Genomic DNA, 18848 nt, shown 5'->3' with positions numbered 1-18848 from the left:
TTGTGTCGATCTTTCCTTAACCTGGAACCTTTGACCTTTTGATGTCTTGATATTTCTAGAGATGGGGGGCAGGGAATGGCTATGGTTCTTTAGGATGTTTGTCCTTTGCAAACAAAAAGAAATGGAACTTACAGTATGGACTGCCCAATGTTGCCAGGCTTTGTGGCCCAGCTGTTGGCACACGAGATTGTGTGGAGCGAAGTTGGTGTAATCCTTTTGATTTTTAATACTGCTGTTGCTCGTACTTTTATTATCTCTGCGGGCTCACATTTTGGCAGTGTTTGGACATCCGGCATCCTAATAATCCTTTAATTCCCTGTGTGTGTATGTGTGTGTGTGCACATTATGTATAGGTCAGTGCTCTGCATCATTTCACAAACTGTGCCATGTGTTAACTGGAAGCCATTGTTCTTGTAAGAAACAATGGCCACTGGAATCCTTATCTTGTGAGTGTTATGTCATAGAAGTCACAGTTATCAACTATTTGCTGGCCGTTAGAACATCTGCCTCCCCTACTGAAACTGTATCGCCTCCCACTTCCTACCCTCTGTCCTGTCCCTGCCCCCTTGTCCCAACTCCCATAGGAAAGTGGGGTTTACACTCACAGGGCAGATGGACAGTCTTTCAGATTCTGTGGTCATGTGGAGTTTATTTCAGATTTGGCTGATGAAGGGTTCAAATGGTCATGAGTTTTCTTTTCTTTTTTCTTTTTTTTTTTTTTTTAGCATTTTCTTTTTTTTTTTTTTTAAGTTTATTTATTTTGAGAGAGGGAGGCATGTATGCACGTGCACTTGCACAAGGGGGCAGAGAGGAAGGGAGAGAGAGAGAATCCCAAGCAGGCTCCGTGCTGTCAGCACAGAGCCCGATGTGGTGCCCAAACTCACAAACTGTGAGATCATGACTTGAGCAGAAATCAAGAGTTGGACACTTAGCTGCCTGAGCCACCCAGACGTCCCAGGTGGTCGTGATTTCTGAACCTATCGTCTCTGAGAATGAAGGGAAGAAGTATTAGATGAAATCATTGGTGCTAAATTTAAATTGGTAATTTAAATAAAATTTATATTGTTGAAATGAGTACTGTAATATTCCTCAGTGATAATTTGGTTCCAGATCTCATGTGTATACATTTAGTAATTTATTTGGTAAATATTTAATGAGTTTCTACATTGTGCTTAGGCCCATTAGAAGGATGGGTTTTGGGTGTGTATATAGGACAACAAAGGCATATGCTCATCATCATGGCAATTAGGTTAGAAAACCCTAGAACAAAGGTTTTTCTTGGCATCACATGAATAACATTTAGTTAATCTAATACTTGTTCTATGCATTCTTTTAAGTTTTCATGTATGTTGTAGAGTTTGGCCTGTAACTATATCCTAATCTCTTTAGGTATGATGATTTGGTGGTTAATTTTCCAGGAGGCAGGGGATGTTACTGGTATGTTCTGTATTTCTGACCACTCCAACCTAGAGGCTTTGGTAATTTCCGAGATTTGCTAATCCCACATTTTTTTTTTTAATCCCACAGTGGTGTAAATGACTATAATAGGCTAACACTCTCTGGGAGGTATTTATAGTTTTAGAGCAGAACTTGTGGACTGTGTGATTATTAAACCCTACTAGGTGCTAGACACTGAGCCAGGCGATGGGAAAACAAAGATGATTTCTGTTTTTTGGGGAGCCTGGGGACTGGTAAATGAGTTTCTTCATTTTTATTTTGGGTTGGTGAGCTTTTTGAGCTAAGGATAGCTTTCTACACTTTTTCCATCTAGACATGGTTTAACAGAATATAGACAGATTCTCTAGTGTGCATTCCTTGCTTTTCAGTAGGAATTTAAGGCTTCCTAAATGGGTCTGATCCACTGTCATGCCAACTAGTATATTCAATGTGAAGGTGGCCTTGAGGTTTCTTGAAAGAGCTTAGTTCTCTCGTTTGTGGTCAGCCTCAGAGGTTAGGGATGCTGCTCAAGGGCCCACTTACTTCCCTTAAAATCTATTTCATGAGTGAAGAATTAACCTGTTCTTTCTGAACTCATCTTTTGGTCTCTGTCACCAGGTGACAGTTCCATAAATGTGACATAGTCGTCCTTCCTTTTATTCATCTTAAAACCCACTTTTTCCAACCTTCAGGGAACTCTTCATTATTTTTACCCAGGGATTGATGAACATTTTGATTCATCACCTTACTTGACTTCATGATTTTTAGACTTTAGCCATATCCTCAATGTTTTTTCTCTGGACTAGAGCTCTCATATTTTTAGTCTTGTCTTTGGTACCTAGTCACAGAAAACTCAGTAGCATTTTCTCATTCCTTCATATCAAAACATACAGTTTAATTCTTAGGGACAGGAATGCTGTGTGTGTAAGAGAAACCCTGGCCCTGGGGCCAGGCAAAGTGCTTGTTTCTTCAAAGAAAAAAAAAAAAGGTCCATCTTGTGATTCTATTATGAAATAATATGTAGTGATCATTAAAATATTGTAGTATGTGATGGGTGACAAATGTGAGCAAAATTGTTTCAAAAAACAACAGCTACCCATGATTGCTGAAACTTGTGATGGAGGGAGAATTGCTTCCTGGGTCAGAGGGCCCGGGTCTTCACTTGGATCGTGGACTTGAGACGAATCATTTATGCCTCAGTCTTCTCATTTGTTCACTGAGGAATTCTACTTGATGGCAAAACTTATTTTTATCACCGAAGTCTATGGTTCTGTGTATTTAAAAATCAATTCTTTTAATGAAGTTACTTTTAAAAATCACTTGCAGAAAAACACTGATTACTAGCAAATTATGCTTATAATTCCGGATAGAGTCAAGTCACTCCAGTGTTACAGGGTAACAGTAACATTCCACCGTAAGTGCATAGATTGGGGTACATAGGGTGCCATCTGTGTCTCCTGTGTACATAACGAAAGAGCCTCTCAGCCTCCAACCGGAAAGAATCTGGCATTTGCCCTTCTCTTCCTATATCATTTCTGTAAGGATATTTTGCTGTATTTCATGGATACGATTCATAGATAAATCGAGAGCTTACTTTCCTCAGAACAAAGCCCCTGCCCTCATTTTGCTTTTCTGCCATAATGTTATTTCTTATTTCTTATTTCTTTTGATCTGCTCTTTTCTTTCTACTCATCTCTCCCTTTCTCGCTACTCTCTTTACTTGTGTTTAGAGGAACAAATCAGCTGTGATTTGTAGGTTATTTTGGAGAATAAAGCTTTAGATGTTTATTTTGCCTAATGGTCATTTGAGAGAATAGTTTAATTATCCCCTAATAGTTTATTTATCTGACATAGGCTTCTCTCATACTTATTTAAAATTAAATTACAATATTTGGGGGGCGCCTGGGTGGCGCAGTCGGTTAAGCGTCCGACTTCAGCCAGGTCATGATCTCGCGGTCCAAGAGTTCGAGCCCTGCGTCAGGCTCTGGGCTGATGGCTCAGAGCCTGGATCCTGTTTCCGATTCTGTGTCTCCCTCTCTCTCTGCCCCTCCCCCGTTCATGCTCTGTCTCTCTCTGTCGCAAAAATAAATAAACGTTGAAAAAAAAATTTTTTTTAAATAAAAAAAAATAAATTACAATATTTGGGACCTTTGAGCAGTTCTTCTAGCTAGAAGGGGTTTTCCTCCTTTTAATTGAGATTTAGAAAATTAAAAATTTTTTATGTTTATTTATTTTTGAGAGAGACATAGAAAGGGAGGGAGAGGTAGAGAGAGAGGGAGACACAGAATCTGAAGCAGACTGCAGGCTCTGAGCTGTCAGCACAGAGCCTGACACAGGGCTCGAACTCATGAGCTGCAAGATCATGACCTGAGCCAAAGTCAGAAGCATAATCACTGAGCCACCCAGGCTTCCCGAGGTTTAAAAAATTAAAAAAAAATTTTTTCCCTGCATTTTTGCCTAATGTCTGTAATTGTGTTCATACTTTTGTAAGCCTTGCTTATTGTAGAAAAAAATTATACTGGTTTGAGGATGTCAGCCTAAAAAGCTGGAAACTATAATGTGTGTTTTCCTTATTATGTAAATGAAAGTATTTTTCCATGCTTTTTGAACAAAAGAATTTTTTAATTAGTAGATTAATTATTCATATCCCAGCTCATTAGTGCTTCACCATATGTGGTAATGAATTGCATTTGGCTGTTCCTAGTAGAATCTTTTATACCAAGGGTATAGCATTAAAATACAAGTGTATTTTACTGAATGTACTATTTTGAGCATTTCAGGTCTCACATATTAAATTTTGTACTTAGTTTTGTAATTATTTTCATACACTTTGGTGTTTATTTTTACCAAAGTATAATCCAGCTGAGGGCAGGATTAGGAATGGGAGATTTTTGGATATTTTGAAGACATACATTTTTAAGAAATTAGAGAATATTACATATGCAAAACTAATTTATTTTTACAGCTCTAAAGTTACATTAGCTGGCTTGTGATTCGTAGAACCAAATTCGTAGAATTTGGAACGTGAAATTTAAATGTTATAGTTGATTCAGATAATAAACATACTAGTTGAATTTACTTTTAGGTCAATTTTTATACATGTGTTAGAAATGGCTTGCTGGGGCGGGTGCCTGCATGGCTCCATCGGTTGAGTGTCCGACTTCGGCTCAGGTCATAATCTCATGGTTCGTGGGTTCGAGCCCTGCATGGGGCTCTGTGCTGAGAGCTCAGAGCCTGGAGCCTACTTCAAATTCTGTGTCTCCCTCTCTCTCTGCCCCTCCCCTGTTAATGCTCTGTCTCTCTTTCCAAAAATGAATAAACATTGAAAAAAATTAAAAAAAAAGAAATGGCTTGCTAAAATGTTTAACATCTCATTTTTTCTCCAAAGAGTAAACAGAAATGAATATTGTAAGGACACATGTTTCTGAACTTACATGTGCTTAGTAACAGAGAGACCCAGTACATACTCATTTTCAGAGTAGGAGAAAATGGGGAAAACACACTTAGATTGAATACAACTTTAGTTACATCTTGTTTATTTTTTATACCTCCCTTTTACCATCCTTCTGGAAAATGTTATTGGCTTGGGTTGAGACCAAGGATTTTGTTCTTTCCTCTGTTATCTTCTTTATTTTGGTTTGGTTATTTCCACAATTAATTAGCTGCTGTGGAAACAGAAGGACTGTGGAACAGTCAGAGAGAAGGTCTGAGCGTGTTGGGCAGGGCTCTGGCTGCTTCTGCAGGGGGGCTGTTCCTTGGCAGACCCCAGGCTGCACACTGGCCCCCAGCGTGGGACGGGGGGCACCACAAAAAAAGAAAAAGACACACTTGACCTCACATTCTCATTGTTTGGTGATGAAGCCAAATAGAGCAGCTGTGCTAAAAGTTGGCCCGGAGGTTTCCAGCAACATAAATTGGCGGACAAGAAAAATTCTTCCTGTTTCTGTTTTTAATGAAGTCTTTGACTTGACTTTTTCCAAGACTCCCAATCGTAGTCAATTAAATGATCAAACAGCTGTTATTGATAGCTGAATCTGATTCAGATTCCATGAGGGCCAACTTAAGAGCTTCCAGAACTCATAGGGCATCCGTCTTACTGTTTGCTGAAGAACCTCTTAGCCAACAGTGGGAGAAATTGGGTTCCTCCCCATTGGGTTTTCCTACAGTATTTCAACATCACACTTTGATTCTTCCCTTCCTTTCCCTCTCCTTGTTTCTTTTGAAGAAAACAACTATACCAATGGTTTCTTACGTTTCCAAGTAAAATTCTTCTGTTTTGTTTGGACAGTTTTTGCAGGGTGCCCAACTTTGTGACATCATCACCAAGCTGGGAGGCTCTGGGATGTGCATTCTCTTCTGCCAGCAAGTAGATGTTTACCCTTTGTGATTCCCCTGCTGATTTCAAGGGATTTACCCACTCTCCAACTCCCATGACACTCTACCTTTTGTTTTAAATACTTCTCTGCCAACACTGAGTAAGGCCGTGAGGGAATTTCTGCTCCCCTTTTCCTAATTTCTTTTTTTAAGCTTATTTATTTATTTTGAGAGAAACAGAGACAAAATGGGTAGGGGAGGGGCAGAGAGAGGGAGAGAGAGAGAGAATCCCAAACAGGCTCTGCACTGCCAGCACAGAGCCTAACACGGGGCTTGAACCCACAAAACTGCAAGACCATGACCTGAGTCGAAACCAAGAGTGGGGCGCTTAAGTGACTTGAGCCACCCTGGCCCCTCCTTCTCCTAATTTCTTAAAAAATATTTCCCTGTCTTATCTAGACTTTTCCCATTTCTAATCCTGTCTTCAATGGACTTCACTTGGATAAACACAGATACCAAGTCCTATAAAAATAACTACAAAACTAAATGGCAAGGAACAATGGTTGATACATTTGGGTACAAGTCGAAATATTTCACTTAATGTTTTTTAAAGTAGATTTTTCCCTTTTGATACTCTTCTTTGAAAAGAGGTAAGAGTTTGCTGCACATGTGATACATAGTTTTTTACATTGAAAGACCTGATACTGACATTTTCCTGATTGAAAATTGACAGTCCAAAAAAACCATACATTCCTCTTGTAACAACTGTGTCAATCTTTTTCTTCCATTTCTTGGCTGACATTTGAGATCATAGAAATTTATGGGTTTTGTTTTTGTCTTTGTTTTAATTCTGCCACTTACAGTATCAGGCTATTTATGAATATTAGGTTACCCTTCATGATGGTGCTGTTATGGAATTGTTATGGAATTGCAAGCTGGAGAATGACTTTCTGAAAAGTGTTACTTAATGTGGTTACCCTCACCATTTAAAGAGTTCTTAAAATGCCTGCAGAATGTTGCATACATTTTAAAAGATGTATCCGGTTATCTCTTGCGTTTGGAAATATAGGTTTCATTTGATAGTGTTTGTAAATCATACATATTTTCCCCTTTTTAAAGGATTAAAAGTTGCAGTGTGGAAGTGTGCCTGAGAGGTAGGTGTTTCTCTCAGTATTTCATTGAAGGAATGATGCATCTTAGTGCCTAGCTTGAAAACAGTAGTTCTCAACCTTAGCCGAACATTAGAATCACCTAGGAGCTTTTGAAAATTTTCATTCCCAGCCTCTTATCCTAAACCAATTTGCATCAGCATCTCTGGGGCTAGGCTCCAGGCCCTAGTATTTTTTAAAGCTCCCCAGGTGATTTCAGTGTGCAACCAATGTTGAAAACCACTGCTCTAGAATAAAGTTAGAAATAACATCTTCTCAGATTTAACTGCACATGATTTTGGAGGCTGAGAAATTTGATTCCTAACTAAGGCTGAGTGGGATATTTTGCCACCAATATCAGATGAAGAAGAATTTATTTAGGATTTACATAAGCTGTGAAAATATGCTAATTTGGTTAAGTGTAGTTTATTATTTTGAATTCAGAATCCATTTGAACTGTTTCTTTTCTGTAATGAAATTTCTTTCAGTACTTCGTGAATCTCCTGGTTTTAGGAACAAAAGACACTAGGCTTTAACTTTTCCTAATTATTATATCTTCAAACTCTTTTCTGTGCTCTGTGTTTTTTTATTTTTGTTTTTAAAAGATTTTATTTTTTAAGTAACCTCTGCACCCAACGTGGGGCTTGAACTTACAACCCTGAGATCAGGAGTCGCACACTCTGCCCACAGAGCCAGGCGGGTGCCCCTATGCTAGGTGTTTTGAACCCTTTGCATAAGTATATGTTAGGCTCCTTATCACAAAAGGGCTTGAGACGGTGTACCAGGATGCATGAAGTATGACAGGGTGGTATGAATTAAACACAGGGTGAAGTACTTAGGAAAACTCCTGTGGGAGACAACGTAGAGTCAGGAATAAAGCTACAGACTCGTGGCCCAGTGACCTATACACACATTACAGACTCTTAGAGCTGGCAGGACACACGGAGCGCGTTCTGTGATTGATGTTTCTGTAGGGCAGGGTAGGCGCTGCTGCCAGTGTCTGTCTCCGTGCCTTTGAGGTTGAGTCAGGAATTTGGGACACTTGAGGTAAGCGATCAGTATGGGGTTGCTCATCTGCAGAGAAGGAACCGAGACATTGAGAGGCTGTCTTTTAACGCTTGTGTTATGTGCTAGGCATCCTGCGAGGAGTGGTGTAGGTCTCGTTTCACTTATTTCACAAAAATCCTATGTAGACGGCATTAATAATCTCCTTTTATGACAGGACACTGAGGTTCAAGGACATGGGGTAACCTGCTGGGGTAATCGGGCTGCTCAGTGGCTTAGCCAAGCTTCCAAGCCAGCCCTGTCTTAGGACTTTAGCTCTTCCTCAGTGGCTCCCACCCCTGTGAACCACAGTTCTTGCTTGTCCTCAGTATGGTTTTTTTCTTCCTCCCTCCCTTCCTCCCTTCCCTCCTTCCTCCCTTCCCTCCTTCCTCCCTTCCCCCTTCCTCCCTTCCTTCCTTCCTTGCCTTCTTTCTTTCTTTCTTTCTTTCTTTCTTTCTTTCTTTCTTTCTTTCTTTCTTTCTTTCTTTCTTTCGTGGTGGTGGTGGTGGTGGTGGTGGTGGTGGTGGTAGGAGGAACAAAGGCCATAGAGCACTATTACAAAAGCCCTCATAAACACTTATACTTTCTTTCCATTTTTTTCAGTTTTTGGTTTTTTGGTAGTTTTTCTTTTTTTTTCCTCCCAAGCAATCCTATTTCCGGGATATTCTATGGTAGGATATTCTGTGTGTTTTGTGTCCCCCACCAAACCTGGACTATCCCACGTGAGAGGCCTATATCGTGCCCCGGTTGGGCAAATGTGGCCAGGCTGGCCTCGCAGCCGCGCGTGCGTGTCCCTCATAGGTCTGTCGTCCGCCCACCCGGCTCCCAGCAGAGGGCTGCTGCTGTGGCTGCCGCTTCAGTGCTGGCAGATGGGGAGGCCTTTTTCTTGCTATCCCATTTTAGGCCTGTTTTCCCACTCTTGTGAAATTTCGTTTGTGGTGTGTTTCAGATGAAGCTGCATGAGCAGCTCTTTGGTCCACAGGGCAGATTAAATACCAGGCTGTGGCTTGCTTTGGCACCTGATGGCATGTCTGTCCTATTTCACTAGACTCTTCCAAGGGAGTCACTGTGTTACAGTCCTTGACTGCAGTTTTGGCACATGTGTTGTCCGGATTTCAGAGTTGTGTAAGTTCTTCAAATCTTGACCTCGTGTTTTTCTCTCCCTGTGAATTGTTTACTAGTCTCCCCTATTTCTAGCTTTGTTTCCTACCCCTTTCTTCAGGTCAGACTCAGCTAGGCCGTGCCTCTGGGCTTGCTCCCCTCCTCAGGCTCTAACCCCATCACCTTCACTGCGGCCCTTGGTGCTCCTTCCTTTCACCTGTCCCCATACCCAAGTGCCTCTGTTTGCTTTCCACCACTTAGTCACTCAGAGTCTGGTTTCTGGACCTAACCAGTTTACTTGGAAGCCTGATAGAAATGCAGAATTTCAGGCCCCACCCCAGACCAGCTGAATCAGAATCTGCATTTTCACTTGGTCCCCAGGTGATCTGTGTACACTTTCAAGTTTGAGAAGCATTGTTCCAAATCATGCATCTATGGATTGTATCCTAGTTAAGGGAATAGAGTTTTAGAACCCGCTTATTTTGTAGGGAGAATTGGATAAACCTTTTTTATTTTATTACTTAGAGAGTGAGCATGAGTGGGCCTGGGGGGCGATGGGGAGGTAGGCAGAGGGGGAGAGAGAGAGAATCTTAAGCAGGCTGCATTCTCAGTACAGAGCCGGATGCAGGGCCTGATCCCAAGACCCTGGGATCATGACCTGAACTGAAATCAAGAGTTGGAGGTCAACTGACTGAGCCACCCAGGTGCCCTAAAAACTTTTTTTTTTTTAAATCATACCCACTTAATCATCTTTGGGCAATACTTTTGTCACTTTTAGAAATAGAAATGAATATGTTTGGGAATAAAGGGCTTTGCCTATCCTGTGAGTGAAGTTAGGACAATGGGAAAAGCTTGGATAATTTATCTGGTAGACTGTTCCCAGGGAAGGATTCAAAGAGCAGCTGTCATCACTGTTCTGAAAAGAAATGGAGAGAGTAGTTCTATGGAAAGAACATTTGATTCAGAAAATATTTATATTTTCAACATATAAAATATAAAAAGTATGTACAGTTGTCTTAATTGATTCAGGCTGCTGTAAGAAAAATCCCACAGATTTGGTGGCTTATAAACAACAGTAATTTACTTCTCACAGTTCTGGAGTCTGGAGGTCCAAGGTCAAGGTGCTGGCACGGTCGAGTGGGAGCCTTCTTCCAGGTCACAGACTTCTCACTGCTTCCTGTGGCAGAAGGGGCAGGCTACCTCTTTGGGGTCTCTTATACTGGCACAAATCTCATTCATGAGGGTTCCATCCTCAAGACCCGGTCACCTCTCAAAGGCCCCCTTTCCTGAGGCCATCAGCTTGTGAATTCAGGGGGTGGGCACAAACATTCAGACCATAGCAAAAATACAAATATATAAATATAAAATTTTGCATCTCTCTAGAAGGCAACTAAACACAAGGCTTACGTATAAACTGAAATAAGGTTGGATAGGCAGGTAGAACACCTCATTTGTTCTTCTGTGAGTGTATTTCTGCACTGCTTGTGGAAATACTTATCATGGAGGCTCAGTGATAGCACAGGTCATATGCTGAGGCTAAGTGACTGTTGTTTCTCCCTAAGGCAGGTTTTACCATGTCTTTAAGTATTAGAGGCTCTGCTACATGGAATGGCTTGTGTAGGAAATTGCATGATGTAGGAATGGGGGTATGGAACCCTAGCGAAGCAGTGAAGAGGAACTGTGAGGCTGCAAGGAAGGATGTGAGGTTATGAGTGGTCAGACTGATGGTAAGTCTTCTCTGAAGTTTTCTGTCTTTTCCTCCATCTGCCCTCGTGTTGGTCCTGGGGTGTATTAGTAGGGGCAATATCTATGTCCCTCTCCCTGCCTCTTTCTTTTAAATCCTCAGGACCTTTATATTTTATTATTATTATTATTATTTTATTTTAGAGAGAGAGAAAGAGAGAGCAGGAGAGGGACAGAGGCAGAGAGAGAGAGAATCCCAAACAGGTTCCATGCTCATTGCGGAGCCTGACTCAGGACTTGATCCTATGACCCTGGGATTATGACCTGAGCTGAAAAGCAGAGTCACATGCTGAACCGACTGAACCACCCAGGTGCCCCCAGATCTTCAGGACCTTTAAATGTCCATCTGGTACCTCTAAGACCCAAAATTTTGAAGGACTAGAACTTGGTAAGTTATATCCACAGGTTAAAGAGTTTTTCTCTCTCTCCCTCCCTCTGTACATCTCCCCCTGTTCCCTTTTCTCCCTCTCCCCCCTACTTTCTCTCCCTCCCTGCCTCCCTCCCTTTCTCTTTCACACACACACACACACACACACACACACACGCACATGCACACGCACATACCCACGCATGTATGCATGCCCCCACCCCCAACACAAATAGTTTGCTCACTGCAGTGTTGGAGAATCTGATACTCTGGGTAGGAAGTGATACTGCCCATCTAAATGGAAAGTGCAAGAAAACGGGTTTTTCCAGAGTTTGGCCCAGTATTGCTTCAGTGCAGACGAATTTCCTTTCATATGGGCATAGGTTGTTTATTGTTCATTTAGATTAATGATTTAAAAGTTTGGAGTTAGAAAGCTAGATAAGCATTCATTTGCATTAAATGTGAAATGATGAGAATGTGGAGCACCCACACTTTCAAGAAACATCATTCTCCTTTCTGTGAGCAGCGGGGGGCATCTGTGTGTATACCAGACCCTACCTGATGCTGCACGTCTTCCAAGTGAGCCGTCCGTCCCCACAGTGAACAGGTGCTAGTGACTTAAGGTAGGAATGGCCTGTTCAGTGTTGCATTTCTCCTTCAGCAGCATCTCGTGATATCAAAACCTAACACCAGAAACAGATGGAAACTGGACCTCAGGTTTCAGATCTTGTTCAAAGGACAGGAGTAGCTGAATTGAAAAGTGTCAGATTTAGAAAACCTGTAATTAGTTAAATGGATGAAGGAAATGAGGAATGGAAAGTGTTGTTATATAATGAAAATGGAAAAATTAGTGATTTTTTTCTATGTTTATCCTTGGTAAAAAGCACTTATATAAATATATAAACTAAGGTATACGTGTGTGTTACATGTCATAGTGTTTTGGTCCAGTATTCTGAGAAATAGGGTCTTGGCAGTTTGAGGATTAAGTAGTACTGGATGTGCAAGGATTGCATCCCCATTTGGAATCTTTCGGCTGGGTGATTTAAAATTAATTCAGAGTTAACTAGATGCTCATTATTATTGAAAATATTTATACGATGCATAAATGTACTTTTCTTTCATCATAAATACATAATAGCATGCATAAGGTTTCTTTGATGACTTACATTATTTTTTGTGGCTTTTGGACGGCACCTTGAGAGGGAGTTACACTAGTCTGATACCCTTGATTGAGGGTTAACTGAAGTTTTATTTTATTTTATTTTTTTTCTAGTGTTTTTTTTTCTTTCTTCTTTTTTCATTTTAATGTAATTTATTGTCAAGTTGTCTAACGCACAGTGTGTAAAGTGTGCTCTTGGTTTTGGGGGTAGATTCCCATGATTCATCGCTTACATACAACACCCAGTGCTCATCCCAACAAGTGCCCTTCTCAATGCCCATCACCCATTTTCCCCTCTCCCACCCCGCCCCACCATCAACCCTCTGTTTATTCTCTGTATTTAAGAGTCTTCTATGATTTGCCTCTCTGTAACTATTTTTTCCCCTTCTCTTCCCCCTTTGTCTTCTGTTAAGTTTCTCAAGTTCCACATATGAGTGAAAACATATGATATCTGTCTTTCCCCGACTGACTTATATCACTCAGCATAATACCCTCCAGTTCCATCCACATTGCTGCAAGTGGCAGGATTTCATTCTTTCTCATTGCCAAGTAGTATTCCATTGTATATATAAACCACATCTTTATTCATTGATCAGTTGATGGACATTTAGGCTCTTTCCTTAATTTGGTTATTATTGAAAGTGCTGCTATAAACATTGGGGTACAGGTACCCCTATGAATCAGCACTCCTGTATCCTTTGGATAAATTCTTAGTAGTGCTATTGCTGGGTTGTAGAGTACTTCTATTTTTAATTTTTTGAGGAACCTCCATGCTGTTTTCCAGAGCGGCTGCACCAGTTTGCATTCCCACCAACAGTGCAAGAGGGTTCCTGTTTCTCCACATCCTTGCCAGCATCTGTTGTTTCCTGAGTTGTTAATTTTAGCCACTCTGACTGGTGCGAGGTGGTATCTCAGTGTGGTTTTGATTTGTATTTCTCTCATGATGAGTGATGTTGAGCATCTTTTCATGTGTTGGTTAGCCATCTGGGTGTCTTCTTGGGAAAAGTGTCTATTCATGTCTTCTCTCCATTTCTTCACTGGATTATTTGTTTTTTGGGAGTTGAGTTAGGTAAGTTCTTTATAGATTTTGGATACTAACCCTTTATCTGATATGTCATTTGCAAATATCTTTTCCCATTCTGTTGGTTGCCTTTTAGTTTTGTTGATTGTTTCTTTTGCAGTACAGAAGCTTTTAATCTTGATGAGGTCCCAATAGTTCATTTTTGATTTTATTTCCCTTGCCTTTGGAGACTGAAGCTTTATAGGAGTTATCTGGCAATAACTTAAGACAATACACCAAAACCAATGGGAACTTAAGTATTGCAGGAAAATGTGGTTTATTGAAGTTGCCTATTTGATTTCAAAACTTTATTGTTTTGTGTCTCTATATGAAACTTATTTTCCTCTATAGTAGTAGTGTTTCCTAAATTGTGACCCACAAAGCATTATTTAACTGCATTGTTCATGTGGATTCAACTAGAACAGCTTATCTACTGCAGGAATTCTCAGAGTCTTTGACAGTAATAATGTTCCCTATAACCCTTTTAGAGTGAGATGTAGAGGATCTGATGTTTCCTGAGCTTATTCCACTAGCCTGCCCCCCCCCCTTTTTTTTCTTGATAAACTATCTACCATGAAATAGAGTTTGGGAAATTACGTTCTAGCATCTTAATGGGTATTTGCTCATTTACCATCACAGCAGTCCTGAGAAGCAGAAATAGTTTTGGATGAGGGAGGATCTAAGACCCGCCAGAGTTGAGGCTTGGCAGTAGGACCCAGGTCCCCTAATGACTCACTCAGCCTTTTCTTTCTCTATCGCAGCCTTCCTTGCAGGCAGGAGGCACTCAGTCATGTGTGATGGGGCTCTCTGCTACTGAGTAGGGAGTGATCTGGGTGATATGCTCCCTGAGGTTTCTGTGTCCTGTGACCGGTCCACAGGGCTCTGTGGTCTCCTAAAGAGGCCTTTCTGAATTCCAGCAAGTTGATAATTGGATGAATGACTTAGTTCTCATGCAGCTTCTTTGAACTAATGGTTTAAGCAGCCCCCCACGTATGTTTTTAAGTAGGAAAAGTGCCTAGGTGTGCTCAGTGTGTTTTGCTTCTCGATTTTTACCCCATGAGACTATGTCACGTTTTGTTCTTTTTATAGAAAGAAATTCAAGCCATGAGTCAGTGCAGCCATCCCAACGTAGTGACCTATTACACCTCTTTTGTGGTAAAAGATGAACTTTGGCTGGTCATGAAATTACTAAGTGGAGGTAAGTGGGTTTTGTTATTGTTTGCTTGTGTGTGTGTGTGTGTGTGTGTGTGTGTTCTTTTGTCTTTTGTGCAAGCCGTAATATTGCATACAACTTGACATTTGGTCCCCTTACTCTTGTATTTAAAGTTTTGCTTGGTTTATTATTTACCTAGAGAATAAAGCCCAGATTTCTTCACGTTGATATTGAAAAGCTTTCATAATATGGCTAAACTTCCTAGAATACCCGTGTCCTCTTCTGCCCAGCCTTCTTGGTGTAGGTGAGGCTCTCTAAATACCTCTGCACCCTGATGTCTCCACATCTCCCCTGTGCTGCTCCTCAGCCCTAGATGTCTGTCCTTCCTTCTCCACATGCCAAAGTCCTAAGAGGTCACGTCCTCTCTGCAACACAAAAGTTAACCAGTTCTTCCTGTTTAAACTCTGTTTTTAATATTATTCAAGTCCTTAACACATTGTAATATAGTGAATTACCTCAGTGCCGTTCATTAAAAGTTCTGTGATGATGGAAATGTTCTATAACTGTGCTCTCCAGTTTCTACTAGGTACATGTGGCTCTTAAATACTTGACATGTGGCTGGTGTTACTGAATTTCTGGAGGAACTGGATTTCTATTCATTTTTAACTAGCTTATATTTAAATAACCACAGATGGCTAGTGGCTACGATATTGGACAGTACAGATTTAGATTAGATTGTGGACTTGTTGAGGAGAGCATGGTCTAATGGACTTCTCCCTTATTGAACCTGGCACCCAGTGGGTACTCAGTAAATATTGTTTCAGTTGGAATGGAGAGAAACTCTGTGCATGCTAAATTATTTGCTTGCAGTGTTGATCGGAAGTGGCACTATTTTCATCCTGTGTTTGCATTTGAAGAGGCAAAGTAACTTTCACTCTGGCCTCAGGTCAATGAAGTTATAAAAGTCATTGACAATTTAACTTATAAGGCACTTTTACATTGCCGTATTTTTTCTTTTAATCTCTTAACATCACTAGTTGATAGAGAATGATAATGGTAGCCATTAACTTTATTGAACACTTACTCTGTGGCTAGATTCTGCTCAAGGCAATTTACTTACCTTATTTCATTTAATCTGGACAGCATCTTTGAATGGCAAGTGTCACTGTCCCTGCTCTTCAGAAAGTTCCCCAAAGCTTAAGAGAGTCGGGCAGCTTGCCCAAGGTCACATACACAGTAGCTGTGAGCACCGGAATTTGTGGCAGTAGGACCTGTTGACTTAAAAGCTGTGCTGCACCACAGGAATTATCACCTTCATTTTACAGACATGAAAATTTACGCTTAGAAAGCCCCAGTGATTTTCTTTGTAACACCCAGCATTCCCACATCTATCACTCTATATATCTTTTCCAGACGTGAAGTGTCGTTTAGGAGCAGAGGAAGACATTTTGCACTGCCTGGATGAAGCCAGAACCAGTATAGCTGAATTTATATTGTAGAGCCCGTTTTAACCTGTAGACCTGGTTCCAGTGAAGGCAGAATTGAGGAGGCATCTTCATTTTTTTTGTTGTTGTTGTAAAGAAACTCTCTTGGATCAAGCAGAGGCCCAGAGCTGACAGGACAAATATGCTGTGATTGCTTTGGGTCCACTTGCGCGGGTCTCAGTAGGGAGCCTGGGAGAGCTGAGTTAGGTTCTGTTCCCAGTCTTGTCAATCCTATTAGTCATTGTTTCCTTGAGTGCCTACTTCGGGTTTTAATTAAACATGAAAAGAAAGAAATGAAAGAAGAAAGAAAAAGGCAGCCTGCTGGAGCCAGACTGCAGGGTTTGAGTGTGGGCATTGCTCCTTGTCTCTGCCGAGGCTGGTGCTTTGTCAGTAAGACGACCCTTCACCCAATCTCTTGTTGCAGGGATAGAGGTTCTGGTGACCTGGGACCCTAGGCAGCCCCAGATACACTGCCCAAACTGAGAATTTTACTTCCTGTCTTTATTTTGATCCCAATTAACCTTTGATTAGCTTAACAATGTCCCGTATCCCGTTGCCTGAAGACTGGATGGAAAATTTCATTGTCTTTTTAAAAGAATCCAATTTAGTCTGCCTGGGCTTTAGGTAAGAAGAACGAGTTTTAAACAGGTTTCCACAGGTCAGAGAAACCTGGGCCGATGTGGACTGTTGCTCATTTTTTTTTAGCAAGCCAGAAATGCATACATACGTGCCTTACCTGGTATATACTTATAATATGAAAATGAAGCGGTTGTGGAAGTATTGTTTTCAAAACTACTAAAGAATTTAAGATTCAATGAATAAATAGATGTTTTGTTTCTCTGAGGGGGAAATATGTATTTGTTTTCTTTTATAATATTTTATCATATTAAATCTCTTAATGAGGGGCAGGCAGCTAGTCTGGTGTGGTAATACCTGATGTGGAAACTCAGTACTCCCAGTTAATCATAGAGCGCCTAGAGCCAGATTCAGGTCCTGAGGTAAGCCATTTGTTAACTCTTCAGAAATGTTGAACCCCCAGGTAATTAGGGCTTTTAAAATGACCGGGAGGTTTGGAATATTAATTAGTATGTGTTGAAACATGAACTCAGAATGCCAGGGATCCTAATCTGTTCATGGTAACAAAGTACCGTGTATTTATTTCATTATAAAAGTCAGTACATTATGGATCAAGTAAACAAAAATAAAGATTGCCCAGAGTCACAGAAAGGAATATTCTGGTTATCAGCAGGGGTCTGGAGGCAATATACTTTTTTTTTTTCTCCCCTCCTACCTGTGTCCTAGATGTTCAGGGAGACTGTGCTTCTGGCTCTCAGTTCATTGCGGTCTGTTCCCCTGGCCACCGCCTCCTCTTTTTTTTCAGTTCAGACATCTTGAATCCCCTTTTGAGTCTGTAACCAATTGTGCATGTGTGGGAGAAAAGACTAACCCTGGAGTGACCGTGAACAGTTTTTTGCATCCTGACCCAGAATTATTCTTATGCTGAAAGTGCTCTTGCAAACTTGGATCTTGTGTTTCTGGTCACGTGCTGCCATGCAATTGTTTGTGTGCCTTGGGAGCAATTGTGTCAAATAAACAAACGTATTTTGACATTTCCATTCAATTTTCTAAATAGTGGAGCCCAAGCTAGAAAGGTAATGAAGGTGCTTGTGCTTACACAGATGTTTCGATTCTTCTGTCTCTCCACCTAGGTTCCATGTTGGATATCATAAAGTACATTGTTAACCGAGGGGAACACAAGAATGGAGTTCTGGAAGAGGCAATAATAGCAACAATTCTTAAAGAGGTTTTGGAAGGCTTAGACTATCTACACAGAAATGGTCAGATTCACAGGTATGACTTTTGCAGAGATGTTTAAATTCAGCCATTTGTATATTCAGCTCTGGTTTGTAAAGACTGTTAAGGAAAACATATTGCCAGTAGGTATCAACATTATTTCTGAGCTAGGCCAAATAGTTGTGGAAAAAGTACTTAAAGAAACGAGAATAAGTTAAAAAATTATTTTCAATGTTTATTTTTGAGAGAGACAGAGCACGAGTGGGGGAGGTGCAGAGAGAGAAAGAGAGAGAGGGAGACATAGAATCTGAAGCAGGCTCCAGGCTCCGAGCTCTCAGCACAGAGTCCCGATGCAGGGCTCGACCCCATGAACTGGGGGATCATGACCTGAGCCAAAATCCGTGGTTAACCGACTGAGCCCCTCAGGTGCCCCGAGAGAATAAATTTTGATGAAATATATTAGTATCCTTAGCATTGCTTTATCCATTTTCACTGAAATAAAAGCAGAATATAAAAAAGTACCTAGTGAACTCACTAAAAAAAATAACAATACTACTCTTGAAGTATGCTTAATTGAACAGGATAGCATCTCTAACTATCTAATACAGGCAAAACTGTTCCAAATGTTGTAATATGTTCATTATTTTTGGCATGGTGGTGTGAGGAAAGGGGGGGTAGCTAATTTCATCTTCTTTTGTGACATAAAATGCTAATTCTTTAAATAGCCAAACAGCCTAGAATAGGAGTGTTTGATGTTTCAAAAGAGTTAGTGTTAACTTGGGCTCCTAGGAATAGCTGTGAGTAAATAACCATTTATCAGTAATGTTGCTATTGTAATTCCCCTACCTTGCGCTATATGTGGGCTATTTATTTAAGGATATCTGCCATGTCTTTTGGTAATTAGAAAAAAACATGACCTTAGATTTCAAACTGGTAAGTTGTTATTTTTCTTTTTAAGTGTTAAGACTTCTGTATAATGAAGAAATATATTATAGAATGTTATAATTGGCATTTATAATCAGTATCTCTCCAGGGGAGAGGCTG

The 18848-nt window shown here is 40.7% G+C and overlaps 1 protein-coding gene across 2 annotated transcripts in view; it reads left to right on the top strand.

Annotated features, from left to right (window-relative positions):
- STK39 (serine/threonine kinase 39) overlaps positions 1-18848 on the top strand; it is a 312459-nt gene that overhangs the window by 61550 nt on the left and 232061 nt on the right. For both annotated transcript variants that reach the window (XM_043576954.1, XM_043576955.1), the window contains exons 3-4: positions 14463-14571; positions 17720-17861. In XM_043576954.1, the coding sequence (XP_043432889.1) occupies positions 14463-14571; positions 17720-17861 (251 nt within the window). The remainder of the gene's footprint in view (positions 1-14462; positions 14572-17719; positions 17862-18848) is intronic.

This window comes from Prionailurus bengalensis, chromosome C1 (genome assembly GCF_016509475.1).
Source record: "Prionailurus bengalensis isolate Pbe53 chromosome C1, Fcat_Pben_1.1_paternal_pri, whole genome shotgun sequence".
NCBI classification, from domain to species: Eukaryota; Metazoa; Chordata; class Mammalia; order Carnivora; family Felidae; genus Prionailurus; species Prionailurus bengalensis.
Note: the sequence above shows the minus strand (reverse complement) of the source record. Positions and strands in the feature narration are given on the sequence as shown.